The sequence below is a fragment of the Leptodactylus fuscus genome, chromosome 9 (assembly GCF_031893055.1).
Source record: "Leptodactylus fuscus isolate aLepFus1 chromosome 9, aLepFus1.hap2, whole genome shotgun sequence".
In the NCBI taxonomy this organism is placed as follows: domain Eukaryota; kingdom Metazoa; phylum Chordata; class Amphibia; order Anura; family Leptodactylidae; genus Leptodactylus; species Leptodactylus fuscus.
In genome coordinates this window covers 36,727,154-36,746,765 of record NC_134273.1, presented here as the reverse complement: position 1 = coordinate 36,746,765, position 19,612 = coordinate 36,727,154, and the positions used below count along the sequence as shown (strand labels likewise).

The 19,612-nt window shown below is 45.8% G+C and overlaps 1 protein-coding gene across 1 annotated transcript in view; it reads left to right on the top strand.

The window, feature by feature from the left end:
* Window positions 1–1,919: 1,919 nt before the first annotated feature.
* LOC142218315 (inter-alpha-trypsin inhibitor heavy chain H3-like) overlaps window positions 1,920–19,612 on the top strand; it is a 57,513-nt gene continuing 39,820 nt past the window's right edge. The window contains exons 1-3 of the mRNA XM_075286940.1: window positions 1,920–2,012; window positions 2,723–2,740; window positions 5,468–5,634. Coding sequence (XP_075143041.1) covers window positions 1,920–2,012; window positions 2,723–2,740; window positions 5,468–5,634 — 278 coding nt within the window. The remainder of the gene's footprint in view (window positions 2,013–2,722; window positions 2,741–5,467; window positions 5,635–19,612) is intronic.

Here is a 19,612-nt window from a genome sequence, read left to right as displayed (position 1 = left end):
GAAATCTACTCTACACCAAATCTATGACCTGTGCAGATCTCAATACTGGAGGATGATCCTAATTTATGATGAGCTCCGTCCCTGGCACAGGAGTTATCAAAACTAGCATGGAATATGCCAGTTTTGATAAATCTCCCTCATTTCCTTATTATGTGAGTCAATATGATTTCAGTGATTCCAAATTAATACAGTTTTTTGTAAACATTTTTACTATGTTTTGTACAATAAAAAAAACCCTTTAAAAATCATTTGTTTTTGTGCTGGGTTTTTTTCAATTTCTTTTCATCAAATTTGTATTTTTACTACTTATTCACAAAAAACAGACTGTAATTTATATTAGCTCCATTTTATTACGGTAGTTTTTAATTCCAATTTTGGGAGGCAGAGTAGATAGAACAAGAATGTGTGGATTATTATAGTTTTTTTTACGGCAATGATCCTAGATATTAAAGGGGTTTTCCCATTTCAGCAGTCTGTCTGCAGTCTCTTCTCTTCTGTATTTCTTCTCCCTCCCTCTTGCTGAACGGGCCTGAGAAGTATCACAATACTTATGCAGATCAGATAATATGCACACGCTTGTAGAGAATGGACTTAGTGTTATCTGTGTGTTTACATACAGAAATGATAGACAGGGTGGTATAACCAGCAGTTTAACTAAAAAAAACAGTAAATAATAAATAAACAATAACCTGCAGAGCACACTGGGCTCTGAATCGCAGAGCAACCCTAGTGTGAACAAGGCCCGACAGCATCACTGCCTGGCTACACCACCATCTGGGTAATTCTCTGTTAACTTCACATAGATGGGCTCTGTAGTACAGAGCAGCCGCTAAAGTTATAGAGACAACCTAAGACTGTGTGCCCGCAGTTCCTACAGGGAGCAGCACCAACAGCAGGTACCTACTATAGCTTAATTAGCCAGGTACACTTGCAGAGAAAGGAACTAGAATAAATTGGGGAAGAGAGACCCACTTCCACAAACATAAAAGACACACCCTGGATGCAGGGTCAAACAGGCAAGACCCAAATGCAGCTAACACACACACACTGCTGTAGGGTCACACAGGTAAGACACTAGTGCAACTAGCACACCATTAGCTGCACCCACAATAACAGTTATTGAATTGAGGCTAGGGTAGCGGGCTGACAAACTAGGCTCCTTAAATAGAGTAAGGGCGGTCCCAATCAGCCAGCCCAACTGCCTAAGCCAGGCGCTCATGGGCTGACACCACTGTCAGTCAACTGACCAACCACACCCACCAGCTGCGCAGGAATTAACCCCTGCGATGCTGGACTGCCAGCAACAAGGAGGAGGTGACAGCCAGCAAGATAATACGATAGAGAAACATGCTGCGACCCAATCCCTTGGCCGCTCCTGCCGCACAGTCCTAACACAGGGCTTTATCAGCAAATTGCAATTAGCTGAACTAATTGTCCTAGCAGTGAGTGAGTAACGTCACTTGTCCTATAGGTCCGTGGTTATAGAAACGCTGTGTAAACAACGGCAGGAACAAGGTCACATAGCAGGCAATCAAAGCAGCATTTCTAAAGCAATATATTTAGGAAAAGTCTTCAATTTACATAAGCTACCAATATAGATAGGATTGGAACTGGAAGTTTGGGGCAGTCACTTTACAACCGACAGGGACTCTTTATACTTTACTGTGCTGTTTGACGCACACATTGCAATGTCATGTTACATGTTTATATTACTCTTCCAAGCATTGACTTCTGTATATACTGTTTCCCTACGTGGGTGATTTACTGTTTAGTCTCGAAAGCGTTTATATGAACAGAGAATTAGCAAATGTTGACCAAATGGTCACAAACAATTACTTAACTCAATGTTACTTATTAACATGGTTTCTCATACTGTTTTTTTATAGTTTGGTTTGTACCTGACAATATTCATAGTCAACATGGCTCGCCTTCTGCTGGTTCTTATTTTGCTGTTTTGTGTCTTATTACCAATAAACAGCGACTTTGTGATAGAAGGAATAAGAAACATTCAGGTTTGTACAAGTAATGTGTTGTATCTTAGGCTTATTATGTAATGCTGCAATATTTAAGAGGATGTTATCATATATGGACCATTGGGTTAGTAGGTAATATTAATCAATCTTGGATTGTAGGATTTTTTTTTTAATACATTAATTTTATACATTAATAAAAAAAACAAATAGAGAAATATATGTATTATATTAATGATTACTATAATGATTAAACTGCAACAAGTATTGCTATAGATTTCAGAGAGTCTGAAAATAACAATCTACTACAGAGGAGCACAGATGTGAGGGGCAAATTTCTAGAGCCTCTAACACTGCCCTTAAGACACTTCACAGTCAGGGCTATGTCACTGGTGTGTCAGCCTGCTCAGACTCCTGAAACCTATGGTGTGAACAATGTTATTATCTGTGCACTGTATAGTGTATAGCGGTATTATTTGGACAGTGTATAGTGGTATTATTTGGACAGTGCATAGCAGTATTATTTGGACAGTGCATAGCAGTATTATTTGGACTGTGTATAGCAGTATTATTTGGACAGGGTATAGCGGTATTATTTGGACAGTGTATAGCGGTATTATTTGGACAGTGCATAGCAGTATTATTTGGACTGTGTATAGTGGTATTATTTGGACAGTTTATAGTGGTATTATGTGGTAGTATAGTTTACATAGATAATTTAATTTTTTTTTTTTGTTTCGTTTCCTTTACAGAAAAGAAGCACGGAGAAGGTAAGATGTTTAAGCTCACAAAACATCTATTTGTAATGCTAAGTCTTTCAATGGCTTTTATTGTGTCCTTTATTAAGATAAACTTTGTTGCATTGTGTACATGGCTGTTGAAGTGGTTTCCACATTAATTACATTTATTGCCTATCCATATCCAAATAGACCAATACTGAAGATCTGTTCAATGCTCAGATTAAGTTGAGTGGCATTAAACTGGTCATATACATCAAATTTTGTTGGCCATTTCGGATGACAATTACAGTCCTATGAAAAAGTTTGGGCACCCCTATTAATCTTAATCATTTTTAGTTCTAAATATTTTGGTGTTTGCAACAGCCATTTCAGTTTGATATATCTAATAACTGATGGACACAGTAATATTTCAGGATAGAAATGAGGTTTATTGTATTAACAGAAAATGTGCAATATGCATTAAACCAAAATTTGACCGGTGCAAAAGTATGGGCACCTCAACAGAAAAGTGACATTAATATTTAGTAGATCCTCCTTTTGCAAAGATAACAGTCTCTAGTCGCTTCCTGTAGCTTTTAATCAGTTCCTGGATCCTGGATGAAGGTATTTTGAACCATTCCTCTTTACAAAACAATTCAAGTTCAGTTAAGTTTGATGGGGCCCTGTAGTGTATGGTGCTTGTACCTATAGGCTGCCAGTTGAAAGTTGGAAAAGCGATCAAAGTCCATGTTTATATTAGGCTTGCAAATATAGTATAAGATGGAAAAGCAATCATAGTCCTGCGACACATAATGAAGCACTAATGAAGTACCGCACTTCCTACAATGGTCCTTGGACAACAAGTCCTGTTCTGGCAAAAAAGAGAGCAGGCCTTAAGAAAACTACAAGAGGAAGAAAGTCAGCTGCATGCACAGGCACATGCTTGAGGCAAAAATACAATTCCTTTTTGCCCATTAGCAAAGCTAAATATGCTGATTTGCAAGTTTTGAAGAAATTCTGTGGTCAGGCTGCACAGGACTTCTTCAGAAAACTTCCCTCTGGTGACAAGGTTAAGGATAGCAGTTCTGAGGATGAAGCCTAGAAATTTTAAAAACAACATTTTTGAATGTTTTATGACAATATATAAAAGTTTCAACAAGAAATTTTGATAAGAAGTAGAGTTGTAAGTCTCCAAATATTATAACTGACTTTACTTAAAATTTACGTTTTTGTACCTTGACCGTTCTTCCATCTGACTCTTCAATTGCCACTAAAATTTGAATAAAAAATTATCAAAGTAATAGACATTCCCTTAATTAGTATAAATAAAAAGTACACCTGGCTTCGCAAAAAAGACATCCTATACATCCCTGTTAACGGCAACATAAAAAAGTTACGGGTGTCAGAATATGGCAACAAATATTTTTTTTGCAAAGTTTTACATTTTTGTTAATTGGTTACAATGTAAATAAAACTGTATAAATTTGATATGCGCGTAAATGTAACAAAACATAGAATAAAGTGGCATTTCAATTTGACTGCACAGTGAACGCCATAAAAACGAAGCCATCACACAAATGCACTTTTTCTCCAATTCTATCCCATTCAGAATTTTTTTTTTCCAGTTTCCCAGTACATAGTACAGAATAATAAAGGGTATCATTATGGTGAACAATTTGACTTACAAACATTAAGCCATGGGAAGAATATGCAAATCTGTCTTCCATGATGTAATCAGGAAGTCAGAAGCTGCCTCAGTGTTGCAAACCAATAGAGGGCGCTCACTTGAATGTGCAAGCCTGTCTTCCCTGATGTAGTTAGGATGACAGAATTCCAGTGAAATAACCCAATAAAGGCTGCTCCCTTTCGCATCATGCTCGACCTTCCAAGAGGCCTTTATTTTGCAATGACGCTGGGATTATTACCAGGTATAGTCTCTCAATCGAGAGACCTGGTAATAATCCCAGCGTCATTGCAAAATAAAGGCCTCTTGGAAGGTCGAGCATGATGCGAAAGGGAGCAGCCTTTATTGGGTTATTTCACTGGAATTCTGTCATCCTAACTACATCAGGGAAGACAGGCTTGCACATTCAAGGGAGCGCCCTCTATTGGTTTGCAACACTGAGGCAGCTTCTGACTTCCTGATTACATCATGGAAGACAGATTTGCATATTCTTCCCATGGTTCCTTGCGAAGTGGAGTGCTAAAGGCTTAATAAATCTCCACACACCTATATGGTGGTCTCTCCCTAAGGAGTGACAATATCCCCTTAAACATTAAGCCGTAACCTGGCTCTGCGAATGGAAAAATAAAAAGTTATGGGGCTTGGAAAACAAGAAGTCAAAAACAATAATCGAAAAATGGCACTGGCAAGAAGAGATGAAGAGGTTTGCCCGAGATTATAAAAGTAAGCAGGCAGCAGGGGATGGGTAACATGTAAAATGCATTCATTCCTGCATTGTCCTCTCCGTTTCTCCGCTGGGCCAGAGTGGCTGCAGCAGTGACATCACGTTGACAGGACTGTGGCAGTCGATCACTGCTCTCAGGGTTTAATCCCAACTCTACCTCAAATTATTGTATTTTCTGACCATAGTAGTTATAGAGATAAACTTGTCTTATAGTTTTAGATAACTACTTGTAATTTCAATTATAGCTTTTGGCTAGAAGCAGCATACAATGTGACTTGCACAAAAGCTAAAATCCAAAATCTAGAAAGTTCTATACATTAATTTGCAGACATAATGATATACACACATTTATCTATTTTGTGTCCTGCAGCCGGTGGATGATATAGAATTCTACAGTCTCACTATCAATGGTCAGGTGACATCTCGCTTTGCCCGCAATGTCATCACAAGCAGAGCCGTTAATCGAGCCAATGTGTCCAAAGAAGCCATCTTTAATGTGGATCTGCCGAAAACAGCTTTTATTACAAATTTCAGCATGTAAGTGCAATATTTCTTCAGTCCCCCCCCCCCCCCCACCATGTATGTCTGCTGTATGATTTGGCTAGATGAATGTCAGTCTGGATATCAAACAAGTGTCATCTACCTTGGTATTTAAGAGGCATAGAACAACAGGGATTAAATAGGGGGACCCCTTAATGTTTTCAAGGTGTCTCTTTTAGTCTCCCAGAGATCTTAAGTAAGAAGATCCTTACTCTTACTTATAAGAGTGTAAAGCCAGACCAGACCCGGCCCTCTAGCTGTCTCTGGCCGGCCCCCATGGGGTGTAGGATAAAGGTAGATGCTTTAATGGCAAGTCAGTTAAAGGACCTTTGATGATGTCATCAAAGGTCCTTTAACTGACTAGTATATGATGAGATTCATTAGTGGGTGGAGCCACATGGGACAGTTTGGTTGTGTTACATAAAGAGCAAGCTGCTGGGATTGAAAACTGATGGAAGAAAAAGAGGAGAGAAGAGACAGCATGCATAAGAGGAGGGAACTGCGGGCAGTTAAACTGAAGGCAGATGGAGGGTGACATTAAACTAGGGGACAGCTGGAGGGGGACATTAAACTGGGGTCCACTGGAGGAGGATTTTAAACCAAGGGGGTAGCTGGAGGGGGACATGTCTGCCTCTAGTTGCCCCCAGTTTAATGTCCCCGTCTAGTTTCTGCTATTTTAAACTGGGGCACGAGGAGATGGACTTTATACTAAGGGACATTTGGAGGGGAACATTATAATGTGGGGGCATATAATGTTCGGGTGACTGCAGGAGCATTATACTTTGTGAGAGCAGAATGGGTGGAGTCAACGTAGAAGTGAGCGGAGCTAAATTTGCCACAGTGCGTATATCCCTCTAGAACCGTTTCAATTTCTCATGTTGTCCCATGGGAAAATTAATTGCCCACCCCTGCCCTAGACCATACATATATTTCCTGGTATTCAATAGACAGTTCTGGATAATTGTCCCCAAATGCAGGGATGCTGCCCATATATAGCAGTTGGGATCAGAAGCTGCAAGCAGAGGAAAGACTGAAGAGCTGAAGTGACATACTCAATAGAGAATTACTCAGACATCAGACCCACTTGTCATCACAGCCTTCTCTGCAAAATACACTGATATCCTCCCCTGGACCCTATGTTCTCATTCCAGCCTGTCAGATAATAACCAGCTGAGCCCTGCACAAAATAGTGCTTGTGAAACATGGGTCTGAGTAATTCTCTATTCAGTATGACATTTCAGCTTTTCAGCCTTTCCTTTGCTTGCAGCTTCTGATCCCAACTGCTATATATCAGCTCACACATGGTTGCTGACTATTGTGTCTGTGAGCTTGCTAAACGTTTCTCCTTGCTTTGTATTACTGATCTCTGCTTTTTGGCTTTTGACTTCTCTATGGATTTCGATTTGGTACCGGTTTGACCCAGCTTGCTGACTCCTCTTCTGTGTTGTTTTGTCTTGTCCTGTTCTGTGTAACACTTATCTGGAGAAGGGACTGTCGCTCAGTTGTCCTCTACCGCCACATGGGCTGGGTCAAGTTTTGGAATCCCTGTCTTTGTCACTCCCTTCTTCCAAGTTTCAGCAGCAGCCACTGGGGAATTGCTTAAAAGACAATTCCATAACACTTATGTTACTATTCCTGGTCAGGATATACTAGGTTCAGCTTTCCTATCTTTTTAAGGGTGCATTCACACTGAGTAAACGCTAGCTTATTCTGAACGTAAAACATGTTTAGAATAAGCGGCGTCTAAAGCAGCTCCATTCATTTCTATGGGAGCCGGCATACGAGCGCTCCCCATAGAAATGAATGGGCTGCTTCTTTCACTCCGTGCAGTCCCATTGAAGTGAATGGGGAGTGCCGGCGTGTACGCTCCGGCATGAGCAGAGCTTGCCGTATACGCCGGCACTCCCCATTCACTTCAATGGGACTGCACGGAGTGAAAGAAGCAGCCCATTCATTTCTATGGGGAGCGCTCGTATCCCCGCTCCCATAGAAATGAATGGAGCTGCTTTAGACGCCGCTTATTCTGAAAGTGTTTTACGTTCAGAATAAGCTAGCGTTTACTCAGTGTGAATTCACCCTAACATTTGGAAGTTCCTTTATGATATATCAATAAAAGTTAATACTTATTTCCTTTTTTCACTCAGTGACATAATTTGGGACGTGGAAATACCCCTCAGTGATAGACTTTCTACTAGAGATGAGCGAACAGTGTTCTATCGAACTCATGTTCGATCGGATATTAGGCTGTTCGGCATGTTCGAATCGAATCGAACACCGCGTGGTAAAGTGCGCCATTACTCGATTCCCCTCCCACCTTCCCTGGCGCCTTTTTTGCTCCAATAACAGCGCAGGGTAGGTGGGACAGGAACTACGACACCGGTGACGTTGAGAAAAGTAGGCAAAACCCATTGGCTGCCGAAAACATGTGACCTCTAATTTAAAAGAACAGCGCCGCCCAGGTTCGCGTCATTCTGAGCTTGCAATTCACCGAGGACGGAGGTTTCCGTCCAGCTAGCTAGGGCTTAGATTCTGGGTAGGCAGGGACAGGCTAGGATAGGAAGGAGAAGACAACCAACAGCTCTTGTAAGAGCTAAATTCCAGGGAGAAGCTTGTCAGTGTAACGTGGCACTGACGGGCTCAATCGCCGCAACCCAGCTTTCCCAGGATCCTGAATGGAATACACTGTCAGTGTATTCCCGTATACCCGATATATACCCCCGATACCCGTTCCAACGGTGTGCCCCCCCACCTTCACCCCAGAAATACCCTGCAAGTCCCCTAGCAATAGAATTGGGGCTATATACACCCACTATTTTTGCTACTGCCATATAGTGCCATTGTCTCACTGGGAATTCAAAGACTATATTGGGCTTACATATAACTTCAATTCCAGGGAGAAGCTTGTCAGTGTAACGTGGCACTGACGGGCTCAATCGCCGCAACCCAGCTTTCCCAGGATCCTGAATGGAACACACTGACAGTGTATTCCCGTATACCCCATATATACACCCCAAATCACCGTTCCAACGGTGTGCCCCCCCCACCTTCACCTCAGAAATACCCTGCAAGTCCCCTAGCAATAGAATTGGGGCTATATACACCCACAATTTTTGCTACTGGTATATAGTGCCATTGTCTGACTGGGAATTCAAAGAATATATTGGGGTTACGTGCACCCACAATTTTTGCTACTGGTATATAGTGCCATTGTCTGACTGGGAATTCAAAGAATATATTGGGGTTACGTGCACCCACAATTTTTACTACTGGTATACAGTGCCATTGTCTGACTGGGAATTCAAAGAATATATTGGGGTTACGTGCACCCACAATTTTTACTACTGGTATACAGTGCCAGTTTCTGACTGGGAATTCAAAGAATATATTGGGGTTACAAATACCCTCATTTCTTGCTACTGCCATATAGTGCCAGTTTCTGACTGGGAATTCAAAGAATATATTGGGGTTACGTGCACCCACAATTTTTACTACTGGTATACAGTGCCATTGTCTGACTGGGAATTCAAAGAATATATTGGGGTTATAAATGCCCTCATTTCTTGCTACTGCCATATAGTGCCAGTTTATGACTGGGAATTCAAAGAATATATTGGGGTTACGTGCACCCACAATTTTTACTACTGGTATACAGTGCCATTGTCTGACTGGGAATTCAAAGAATATATTGGGGTTATAAATACCCTCATTTCTTGCTACTGGTATATAGTGCCATTGTCTGACTGGGAATTCAAAGAATATATTGGGGTTACGTGCACCCACAATTTTTACTACTGGTATATAGTGCCATTGTCTGACTGGGAATTCAAAGAATATATTGGGGTTACGTGCACCCACAATTTTTACTACTGGTATACAGTGCCAGTTTCTGACTGGGAATTCAAAGAATATATTGGGGTTACAAATACCCTCATTTCTTGCTACTGCCATATAGTGCCAGTTTCTGACTGGTAATTCAAAGAATATATTGGGGTTACGTGCACCCACAATTTTTACTACTGGTATACAGTGCCATTGTCTGACTGGGAATTCAAAGAATATATTGGGGTTATAAATACCCTCATTTCTTGCTACTGCCATATAGTGCCAGTTTCTGACTGGGAATTCAAAGAATATATTGGGGTTACGTGCACCCACAATTTTTACTACTGGTATACAGTGCCATTGTCTGACTGGGAATTCAAAGAATATATTGGGGTTATAAATACCCTCATTTCTTGCTACTGGTATATAGTGCCATTGTCTGACTGGGAATTCAAAGAATATATTGGGGTTACGTGCACCCACAATTTTTACTACTGGTATACAGTGCCATTGTCTGACTGGGAATTCAAAGAATATATTGGGGTTACGTGCACCCACAATTTTTACTACTGGTATATAGTGCCATTGTCTGACTGGGAATTCAAAGAATATATTGGGGTTACGTGCACCCACAATTTTTACTACTGGTATACAGTGCCAGTTTCTGACTGGGAATTCAAAGAATATATTGGGGTTACAAATACCCTCATTTCTTGCTACTGCCATATAGTGCCAGTTTCTGACTGGTAATTCAAAGAATATATTGGGGTTACGTGCACCCACAATTTTTACTACTGGTATACAGTGCCATTGTCTGACTGGGAATTCAAAGAATATATTGGGGTTATAAATACCCTCATTTCTTGCTACTGCCATATAGTGCCAGTTTCTGACTGGTAATTCAAAGAATATATTGGGGTTACGTGCACCCACAATTTTTACTACTGGTATACAGTGCCATTGTCTGACTGGGAATTCAAAGAATATATTGGGGTTACGTGCACCCACAATTTTTACTACTGGTATATAGTGCCATTGTCTGACTGGGAATTCAAAGAATATATTGGGAATACAAATACCCTCATTTCTTGCTACTGCCATATAGTGCCAGTTTCTGACTGGTAATTCAAAGAATATATTGGGGTTACGTGCACCCACAATTTTTACTACTGGTATATAGTGCCATTGTCTGACTGGGAATTCAAAGAATATATTGGGGTTATAAATACCCTCATTTCTTGCTACTGGTATATAGTGCCATTGTCTGACTGGGAATTCAAAGAATATATTGGGGTTACGTGCACCCACAATTTTTACTACTGGTATACAGTGCCAGTTTCTGACTGGGAATTCAAAGAATATATTGGGGTTACAAATACCCTCATTTCTTGCTACTGCCATATAGTGCCAGTTTCTGACTGGTAATTCAAAGAATATATTGGGGTTACGTGCACCCACAATTTTTACTACTGGTATACAGTGCCATTGTCTGACTGGGAATTCAAAGAATATATTGGGGTTATAAATACCCTCATTTCTTGCTACTGGTATATAGTGCCATTGTCTGACTGGGAATTCAAAGAATATATTGGGGTTACGTGCACCCACAATTTTTACTACTAGTATACAGTGCCATTGTCTGACTGGGAATTCAAAGAATATATTGGGGTTACGTGCACCCACAATTTTTACTACTGGTATATAGTGCCATTGTCTGACTGGGAATTCAAAGAATATATTGGGGTTACGTGCACCCACAATTTTTGCTACTGGTATATAGTGCCAATTTCTAACTGGGAATTCAAAATGCGCAAGGCTCCCGGAAAGGGACGTGGACGAGGCCGTGGGCGAGGTCGGGGGAATGGTTCTGGGGAGCAAGGTAGCAGTGAAGCCACAGGGCGTCCCGTGCCTACTCCTGTGGGGCAGCAAGCATTGCGCCACTCCACAGTGCCAGGGTTGCTTGCCACATTAACTAAACTGCAGGGTACAAACCTTAGTAGGCCCGAGAACCAGGAACAGGTCTTGCAATGGCTGTCAGAGAACGCTTACAGCACATTGTCCAGCAGCCAGTCAGACTCTGCCTCCTCTCCTCCTATTACCCAACAGTCTTGTCCTCCTTCCTCCCAAAATTCCCAAGCTTCACAGAACAATAACCCCAACTGTCCCTGCTCCCCAGAGCTGTTCTCCGCTCCTTTCATTGTCCCTCAACCTGCCTCTCCACGTCACGATTCCACGAACCTAACAGAGGAGCATCTGTGTCCAGATGCTCAAACACTAGAGTCTCCTCCATCTCCGTTCGATTTGGTGGTGGATGACCAGCAACCCACCCTCATCGACGATGATGTGACGCAGTTGCCGTCAGGGCATCCAGTTGACCGGCGCATTGTGCGGGAGGAGGAGATGAGACAGGAGTTGGAAGAGGAAGTGGTGGATGATGAGGACACTGACCCGACCTGGACAGGGGGGATGTCAAGCGGGGAAAGTAGTGTGGATGTTGAGGCAAGTGCAGCACCAAAAAGGGTAGCTAGAGGCAGAGGCAGAGGTCAGCAGCTTAGGCGAAGCCAGGCCACACCCGGAATCTCCCAAGATGTTCCAGTTCGTACCCAGCCCCGAAAAACTCCCACCTCGAGGGCACGTTTCTCGAAGGTGTGGAGTTTTTTCAAGGAATGCGCCGAGGACAGATATAGTGTTGTCTGCACAATTTGCCTCTCGAAATTGATTAGGGGCTCTGAGAAGAGCAACCTGTCCACCACTTCAATGCGCCGTCATTTGGAATCCAAGCACTGGAATCAGTGGCAGGCAGCAACGGCAGGACAAAGGCCGCCTGCCGTTCACGCCACTGCCACTGCCTCTGCCACTGCCTCTGCCTCTGCCACTGCCACTGCTGACTGTGCTGGCGATGCACTCCAGAGGACGAGCCAGGACACCACTTCATCTGCCTCCGCCACTTTGTTGACTTCTCCCTCATCCTCCCCTGTTCCTGTCTTATCTCCTTCTCCTGCACCATCAAAGGCAACATCAGGCGCTTCTTTACAACAACCCACCATCTCTCAGACATTGGAGCGGCGGCAGAAATACACTGCTAACCACCCACACGCGCAAGCCTTGAACGCCAACATCGCTAAACTGCTGGCCCAGGAGATGTTGGCGTTCCGGCTTGTTGAAACTCCCGCCTTCCTGGACCTGATGGCAACTGCGGCACCTCGCTATGCCGTCCCTAGCCGTCACTACTTCTCCCGGTGTGCCGTCCCCGCCTTGCACCAGCACGTGTCACTCAACATCAGGCGGGCCCTTAGTTCCGCGCTTTGCACAAAGGTCCACTTGACCACCGACGCGTGGACAAGTGCATGCGGACAGAGACGCTACATTTCACTGACGGCACACTGGGTGAATGTAGTTGAGGCTGGGACTGCTTCCCAAACTGGCCCGGTGTACCTCGTCTCCCCGCCTAACATTCCTGGCAGGGACACGAGAAGAACACCCCCCTCCTCCTCCTCCTCTACCGCCTCCTCCTCCGCCACCGCCTCCTCCTCCGCCACCGCCTCCTCCTCCGCTGTTAGATTGACCCCAGCTACGAGTTGGAAACGTTGCAGCACTGGCGTTGGTAGACGTCAGCAGGCTGTGCTGAAGCTGATCAGCTTGGGGGACAGACAGCACACTGCCTCCGAGGTGAGGGATGCCCTCCTCGATGAGACGGCAATATGGTTTGAGCCGCTGCACCTGGGCCCAGGCATGGTCGTTTGTGATAACGGCCGGAACCTGGTAGCAGCTCTGGAGCTTGCCGGACTCCAACATGTTCCATGCCTGGCCCACGTCTTCAACCTAGTGGTGCAACGTTTCCTAAAGAGCTACCCCAATGTTCCAGAGCTACTGGTGAAAGTGCGGCGCATGTGCGCCCACTTTCGCAAGTCGACAGTAGCCGCTGCTAGCTTAAAATCTCTCCAGCAACGCCTGCATGTGCCACAACACCGGCTTTTGTGCGACGTCCCCACACGCTGGAACTCAACGTTTCAGATGTTGAATAGAGTGGTTGAGCAGCAGAGACCTTTGATGGAATACCAGCTACAAAACCCTAGGGTGCCACAAGGTCAGCTGCCTCAGTTTCTCATCCATGAGTGGCCATGGATGAGAGACCTTTGTGACATCCTACGGGTGTTTGAGGAGTCCACAAGGAGGGTGAGCTCTGAGGATGCGATGGTGAGCCTTACAATCCCGCTCTTGTGTGTTCTGAGAGAATCCCTGATTGACATCAGGGATAACTCAGATCACACAGAGGAGTTAGGGATAGCATCCGATCCGTCACAGCTGGAGAGTAGGTCCACACATCTGTCCGCTTCACTGCGTTTAATGGAGGAGGAGGAGGAGGGGGAGGAGGAGGAAGAAGAGTTGTCCGATGATGTGATGGTGATACAGGAGTCTTCCGGGCAACTTCGAATCGTCCCATTGTTGAAGCGCGGATGGGTAGACATGGAGGATGAGGAGGAAATGGAGATTGAACTTTCCGGTGGGGCCAGAGGAGTCATGCCAACTAACACTGTGGCAGACATGGCTGAGTTCATGTTGGGGTGCTTTACAACCGACAAGCGTATTGTCAAAATCATGGAGGACAACCAGTACTGGATCTTTGCTATCCTTGACCCCCGGTATAAAAACAACATCTCATCTTTTATTCCGGTAGAGGGGAGGGCCAATCGCATCAATGCTTGCCACAGGCAATTGGTGCAGAATATGATGGAGATGTTTCCAGCATGTGACGTTGGCGGCAGGGACGGCAGTTCCTCCAGTAGGCAACCAAGTTCTCACCGGTCCACACAAACGAGGGGCACACTGTCTAAGGTCTGGGACACCTTGATGGCACCCCCTCGCCAAAGTGCCTCCACGGAGGGTCCTAGTGTCACCAGGCGTGAGAAGTATAGGCGCATGTTGCGGGAATACCTTTCCGACCACAGCCCTGTCCTCTCCGACCCCTCTGCGCCCTACACGTATTGGGTGTCGAAGTTGGACCTGTGGCTTGAACTTGCCCTATATGCCTTGGAGGTGCTGTCCTGTCCTGCCGCCAGCGTCCTATCTGAGAGGGTGTTCAGTGCAGCCGGTGGCATCATCACTGACAAGCGCACCCGTCTGTCAGCTGAGAGTGCCGACCAGCTCACTTTGATAAAAATGAACCACCACTGGATAGAGCCTTCATTTTTGGGCCCACCTGTGTAAAGCACCCCAACATGAAACTCCATGTCTGTACTCAACCTCTCCAATTCCTCCGCATCCTCATACTCATCCACCATAAGCGTTGCACAATTCTGCTAATACTAGGCTCCCTCCACCCTGATTTCCCCCAACTCTGCTGGTTAGAGGCTCCCTCCACCCTGCTTTCCCACAACTCTGCTGGTTAGAGGCTCCCTCCACCCTGATTTCCACCAACTCTGCTGGTTAGAGGCTCCCTCCACCATGAATTGGTCCAAACTGGGCTGTTTAGCGGCTCCCTCCACCATGAATTGGTCCAAACTGGGGTTTTTAGAGGCTCCCTCCACCATGAATTGGTCCAAACTGGGCTGTTTAGAGGCTCCCTCCACCATGAATTGGTCCAAACTGGGGTTTTTAGAGGCTCCCTCCACCATGAATTGGTCCAAACTGGGCTGGTTAGAGGCTCCCTCCACCATGAATTTGCCCAAACTGGCCTGTTTAGAGGCTCCCTCCACCATGAATTTGCCCAAACTGGGCTGTTTAGAGGCTCCCTCCACCATGAATTGGTCCAAACTGGGGTTTTTAGAGGCTCTCTCCACCATGAATTGGTCCAAACTGGGCTGTTTAGAGGCTCCCTCCATCATGAATTGGTCCAAACTGGGGTTTTTAGAGGCTCCCTCCACCATGAATTGGTCCAAACTGGGGTTTTTAGAGGCTCCCTCCACCATGAATTGGTCCAAACTGGGGTTTTTAGAGGCTCCCTCCACCATGAATTTGCCCAAACTGGGCTGTTTAGAGGCTCCCTCCACCATGAATTTGCCCAAACTGGGCTGTTTAGAGGCTCCCTCCACCATGAATTGGTCCAAACTGGGGTTTTTAGAGGCTCCCTCCACCATGAATTGGTCCAAACTGGGGGTTTTTAGAGGCTCCCTCCACCATGAATTTGCCCAAACTGGGCTGTTTAGAGGCTCCCTCCACCATGAATTGGTCCAAACTGGGGTTTTTAGAGGCTCCCTCCACCATGAATTGGTCCAAACTGGGGTTTTTAGAGGCTCCCTCCACCATGAATTGGTCCAAACTGGGGTTTTTAGAGGCTCCCTCCACCATGAATTTGCCCAAACTGAGCTGTTTAGAGGCTCCCTCCACCATGAATTGGTCCAAACTGGGGTTTTTAGAGGCTCCCTCCACCATGAATTGGTCCAAACTGGGGGTTTTTAGAGGCTCCCTCCACCATGAATTTGCCCAAACTGGGCTGTTTAGAGGCTCCCTCCACCATGAATTGGTCCAAACTGGGGTTTTTAGAGGCTCCCTCCACCATGAATTGGTCCAAACTGGGCTGGTTAGAGGCTCCCTCCACCATGAATTTGCCCAAACTGGCCTGTTTAGAGGCTCCCTCCACCATGAATTTGCCCAAACTGGCCTGTTTAGAGGCTCCCTCCACCATGAATTGGTCCAATCTGGGGTTTTTAGAGGCTCTCTCCACCATGAATTGGTCCAAACTGGGCTGTTTAGAGGCTCCCTCCATCATGAATTGGTCCAAACTGGGGTTTTTAGAGGCTCTCTCCACCATGAATTGGTCCAAACTGGGGTTTTTAGAGGCTCCCTCCACCATGAATTGGTCCAAACTGGGGTTTTTAGAGGGTCCCTCCACCATGAATTTGCCCAAACTGGGCTGTTTAGAGGCTCCCTCCACCATGAATTTGCCCAAACTGGGCTGTTTAGAGGCTCCCTCCACCATGAATTGGTCCAAACTGGGGTTTTTAGAGGCTCCCTCCACCATGAATTGGTCCAAACTGGGCTGTTTAGAGGCTCCCTCCACCATGAATTGGTCCAAACTGGGGTTTTTAGAGGCTCCCTCCACCATGAATTGGTCCAAACTGGGCTGTTTAGAGGCTCCCTCCACCATGAATTGGTCCAAACTGGGGTTTTTAGAGGCTCCCTCCACCATGAATTGGTCCAAACTGGGGTTTTTAGAGGCTCCCTCCACCATGAATTTGCCCAAACTGGGCTGTTTAGAGGCTCCCTCCACCATGAATTTGCCCAAACTGGGCTGTTTAGAGGCTCCCTCCACCATGAATTGGTCCAAACTGGGGTTTTTAGAGGCTCCCTCCACCATGAATTGGTCCAAACTGGGGGTTTTTAGAGGCTCCCTCCACCATGAATTTGCCCAAACTGGGCTGTTTAGAGGCTCCCTCCACCATGAATTTGCCCAAACTGGGCTGTTTAGAGGCTCCCTCCACCATGAATTGGTCCAAACTGGGGTTTTTAGAGGCTCCCTCCACCATGAATTAGTCCAAACTGGGGTTTTTAGAGGCTCCCTCCACCATGAATTGGTCCAAACTGGGGTTTTTAGAGGGTCCCTCCACCATGAATTTGCCCAAACTGGGCTGTTTAGAGGCTCCCTCCACCATGAATTTGCCCAAACTGGGCTGTTTAGAGGCTCCCTCCACCATGAATTGGTCCAAACTGGGGTTTTTAGAGGCTCCCTCCACCATGAATTGGTCCAAACTGGGCTGTTTAGAGGCTCCCTCCACCATGAATTGGTCCAAACTGGGGTTTTTAGAGGCTCCCTCCACCATGAATTGGTCCAAACTGGGCTGTTTAGAGGCTCCCTCCACCATGAATTGGTCCAAACTGGGGTTTTTAGAGGCTCCCTCCACCATGAATTGGTCCAAACTGGGGTTTTTAGAGGCTCCCTCCACCATGAATTGGTCCAAACTGGGCTGTTTAGAGGCTCCCTCCACCATGAATTTGCCCAAACTGGGCTGTTTAGAGGCTCCCTCCACCATGAATTGGTCCAAACTGGGGTTTTTAGAGGCTCCCTCCACCATGAATTGGTCCAAACTGGGGGTTTTTAGAGGCTCCCTCCACCATGAATTTGCCCAAACTGGGCTGTTTAGAGGCTCCCTCCACCATGAATTTGCCCAAACTGGGCTGTTTAGAGGCTCCCTCCACCATGAATTGGTCCAAACTGGGGTTTTTAGAGGCTCCCTCCACCATGAATTGGTCCAAACTGGGGTTTTTAGAGGCTCCCTCCACCATGAATTGGTCCAAACTGGGCTGTTTAGAGGCTCCCTCCACCATGAATTGGTCCAAACTGGGGTTTTTAGAGGCTCCCTCCACCATGAATTGGTCCAAACTGGGCTGTTTAGAGGCTCCCTCCACCATGAATTGGTCCAAACTGGGGTTTTTAGAGGCTCCCTCCACCATGAATTGGTCCAAACTGGGGTTTTTAGAGGCTCCCTCCACCATGAATTTGCCCAAACTGGGCTGTTTAGAGGCTCCCTCCACCATGAATTTGCCCAAACTGGGCTGTTTAGAGGCTCCCTCCACCATGAATTGGTTCAAACTGGGGTTTTTAGAGGCTCCCTCCACCATGAATTGGTCCAAACTGGGGGTTTTTAGAGGCTCCCTCCACCATGAATTTGCCCAAACTGGGCTGTTTAGAGGCTCCCTCCACCATGAATTTGCCCAAACTGGGCTGTTTAGAGGCTCCCTCCACCATGAATTGGTCCAAACTGGGGTTTTTAGAGGCTCCCTCCACCATGAATTGGTCCAAACTGGGGTTTTTAGAGGCTCCCTCCACCATGAATTGGTCCAAACTGGGGGTTTTTAGAGGCTCCCTCCACCATGAATTTGCCCAAACTGGGCTGTTTAGAGGCTCCCTCCACCATGAATTGGTCCAAACTGGGGTTTTTAGAGGCTCCCTCCACCATGAATTGGTCCAAACTGGGGGTTTTTAGAGGCTCCCTCCACCATGAATTTGCCCAAACTGGGCTGTTTAAAGGCTCCCTCCACCATGAATTGGTCCAAACTGGGGTTTTTAGAGGCTCCCTCCACCATGAATTGGTCCAAACTGGGGTTTTTAGAGGCTCCCTCCACCATGAATTTGCCCAAACTGAGCTGTTTAGAGGCTCCCTCCACCATGAATTGGTCTAAACTGGGGTTTTTAGAGGCTCCCTCCACCATGAATTGGTCCAAACTGGGGGTTTTTAGAGGCTCCCTCCACCATGAATTTGCCCAAACTGGGCTGTTTAGAGGCTCCCTCCACCATGAATTGGTCCAAACTGGGGTTTTTAGAGGCTCCCTCCACCATGAATTGGTCCAAACTGGGGGTTTTTAGAGGCTCCCTCCACCATGAATTTGCCCAAACTTGGGCTGTTTAGAGGCTCCCTCCATCATGAATTGGTCCAAACTGGGGTTTTTAGAGGCTCCCTCCACCATGAATTGGTCCAAACTGGGGTTTTTAGAGGCTCCCTCCACCATGAATTGGTCCAAACTGGGCTGTTTAGAGGCTCTCTCCACCATGAATTGGTCCAAACTGGGGTTTTTAGAGGCTCCCTCCACCATGAATTGGTCCAAACTGGGCTGTTTAGAGGCTCCCTCCACCATGAATTGGTCCAAACTGGGTTTTTTAGAGGCTCCCTCCACCATGAATTGGTCCAAACTGGGGTTTTTAGAGGCTCCCTCCACCATGAATTGGTCCAAACTGGGGTTTTTAGAGGCTCCCTCCACCATGAATTTGCCCAAACTCTGCTGGTTAGAGGCTCAATCCACCCTGATTTTCAAAACAAATGTTGGTGCCAACCTCAACTTACTACAAGGGCCAAATTCACTGCTGGTGACAAGCTCTCCTCACTGCAAGTGCCAAATACACATGTTTCAAGGTGTTTTCCTACTGTCAGAGAGGTGGTATTGAGTGTGTAAAGTGTGTAGTTGTTAGGCTGTGATGTTGGGGTAATAGAGGGTCTTTGGTGTGTTAGATGCCCCCAGACATGCTTCCCCTGCTGTCCCAGTGTCATTCCAGAGGTGTTGGCATCATTTCCTGGGTTGTCTTAGTGGACTTGGTGACCCTCCAGACACGGATTTGGGTTTCCCCCTTAACGAGTATCTGTTCCCCATAGACTATAATGGGGTTCGAAACCCGTTCGAACACACGAACATTGAGCGGCTGTTCGAATAGAATTTCGAA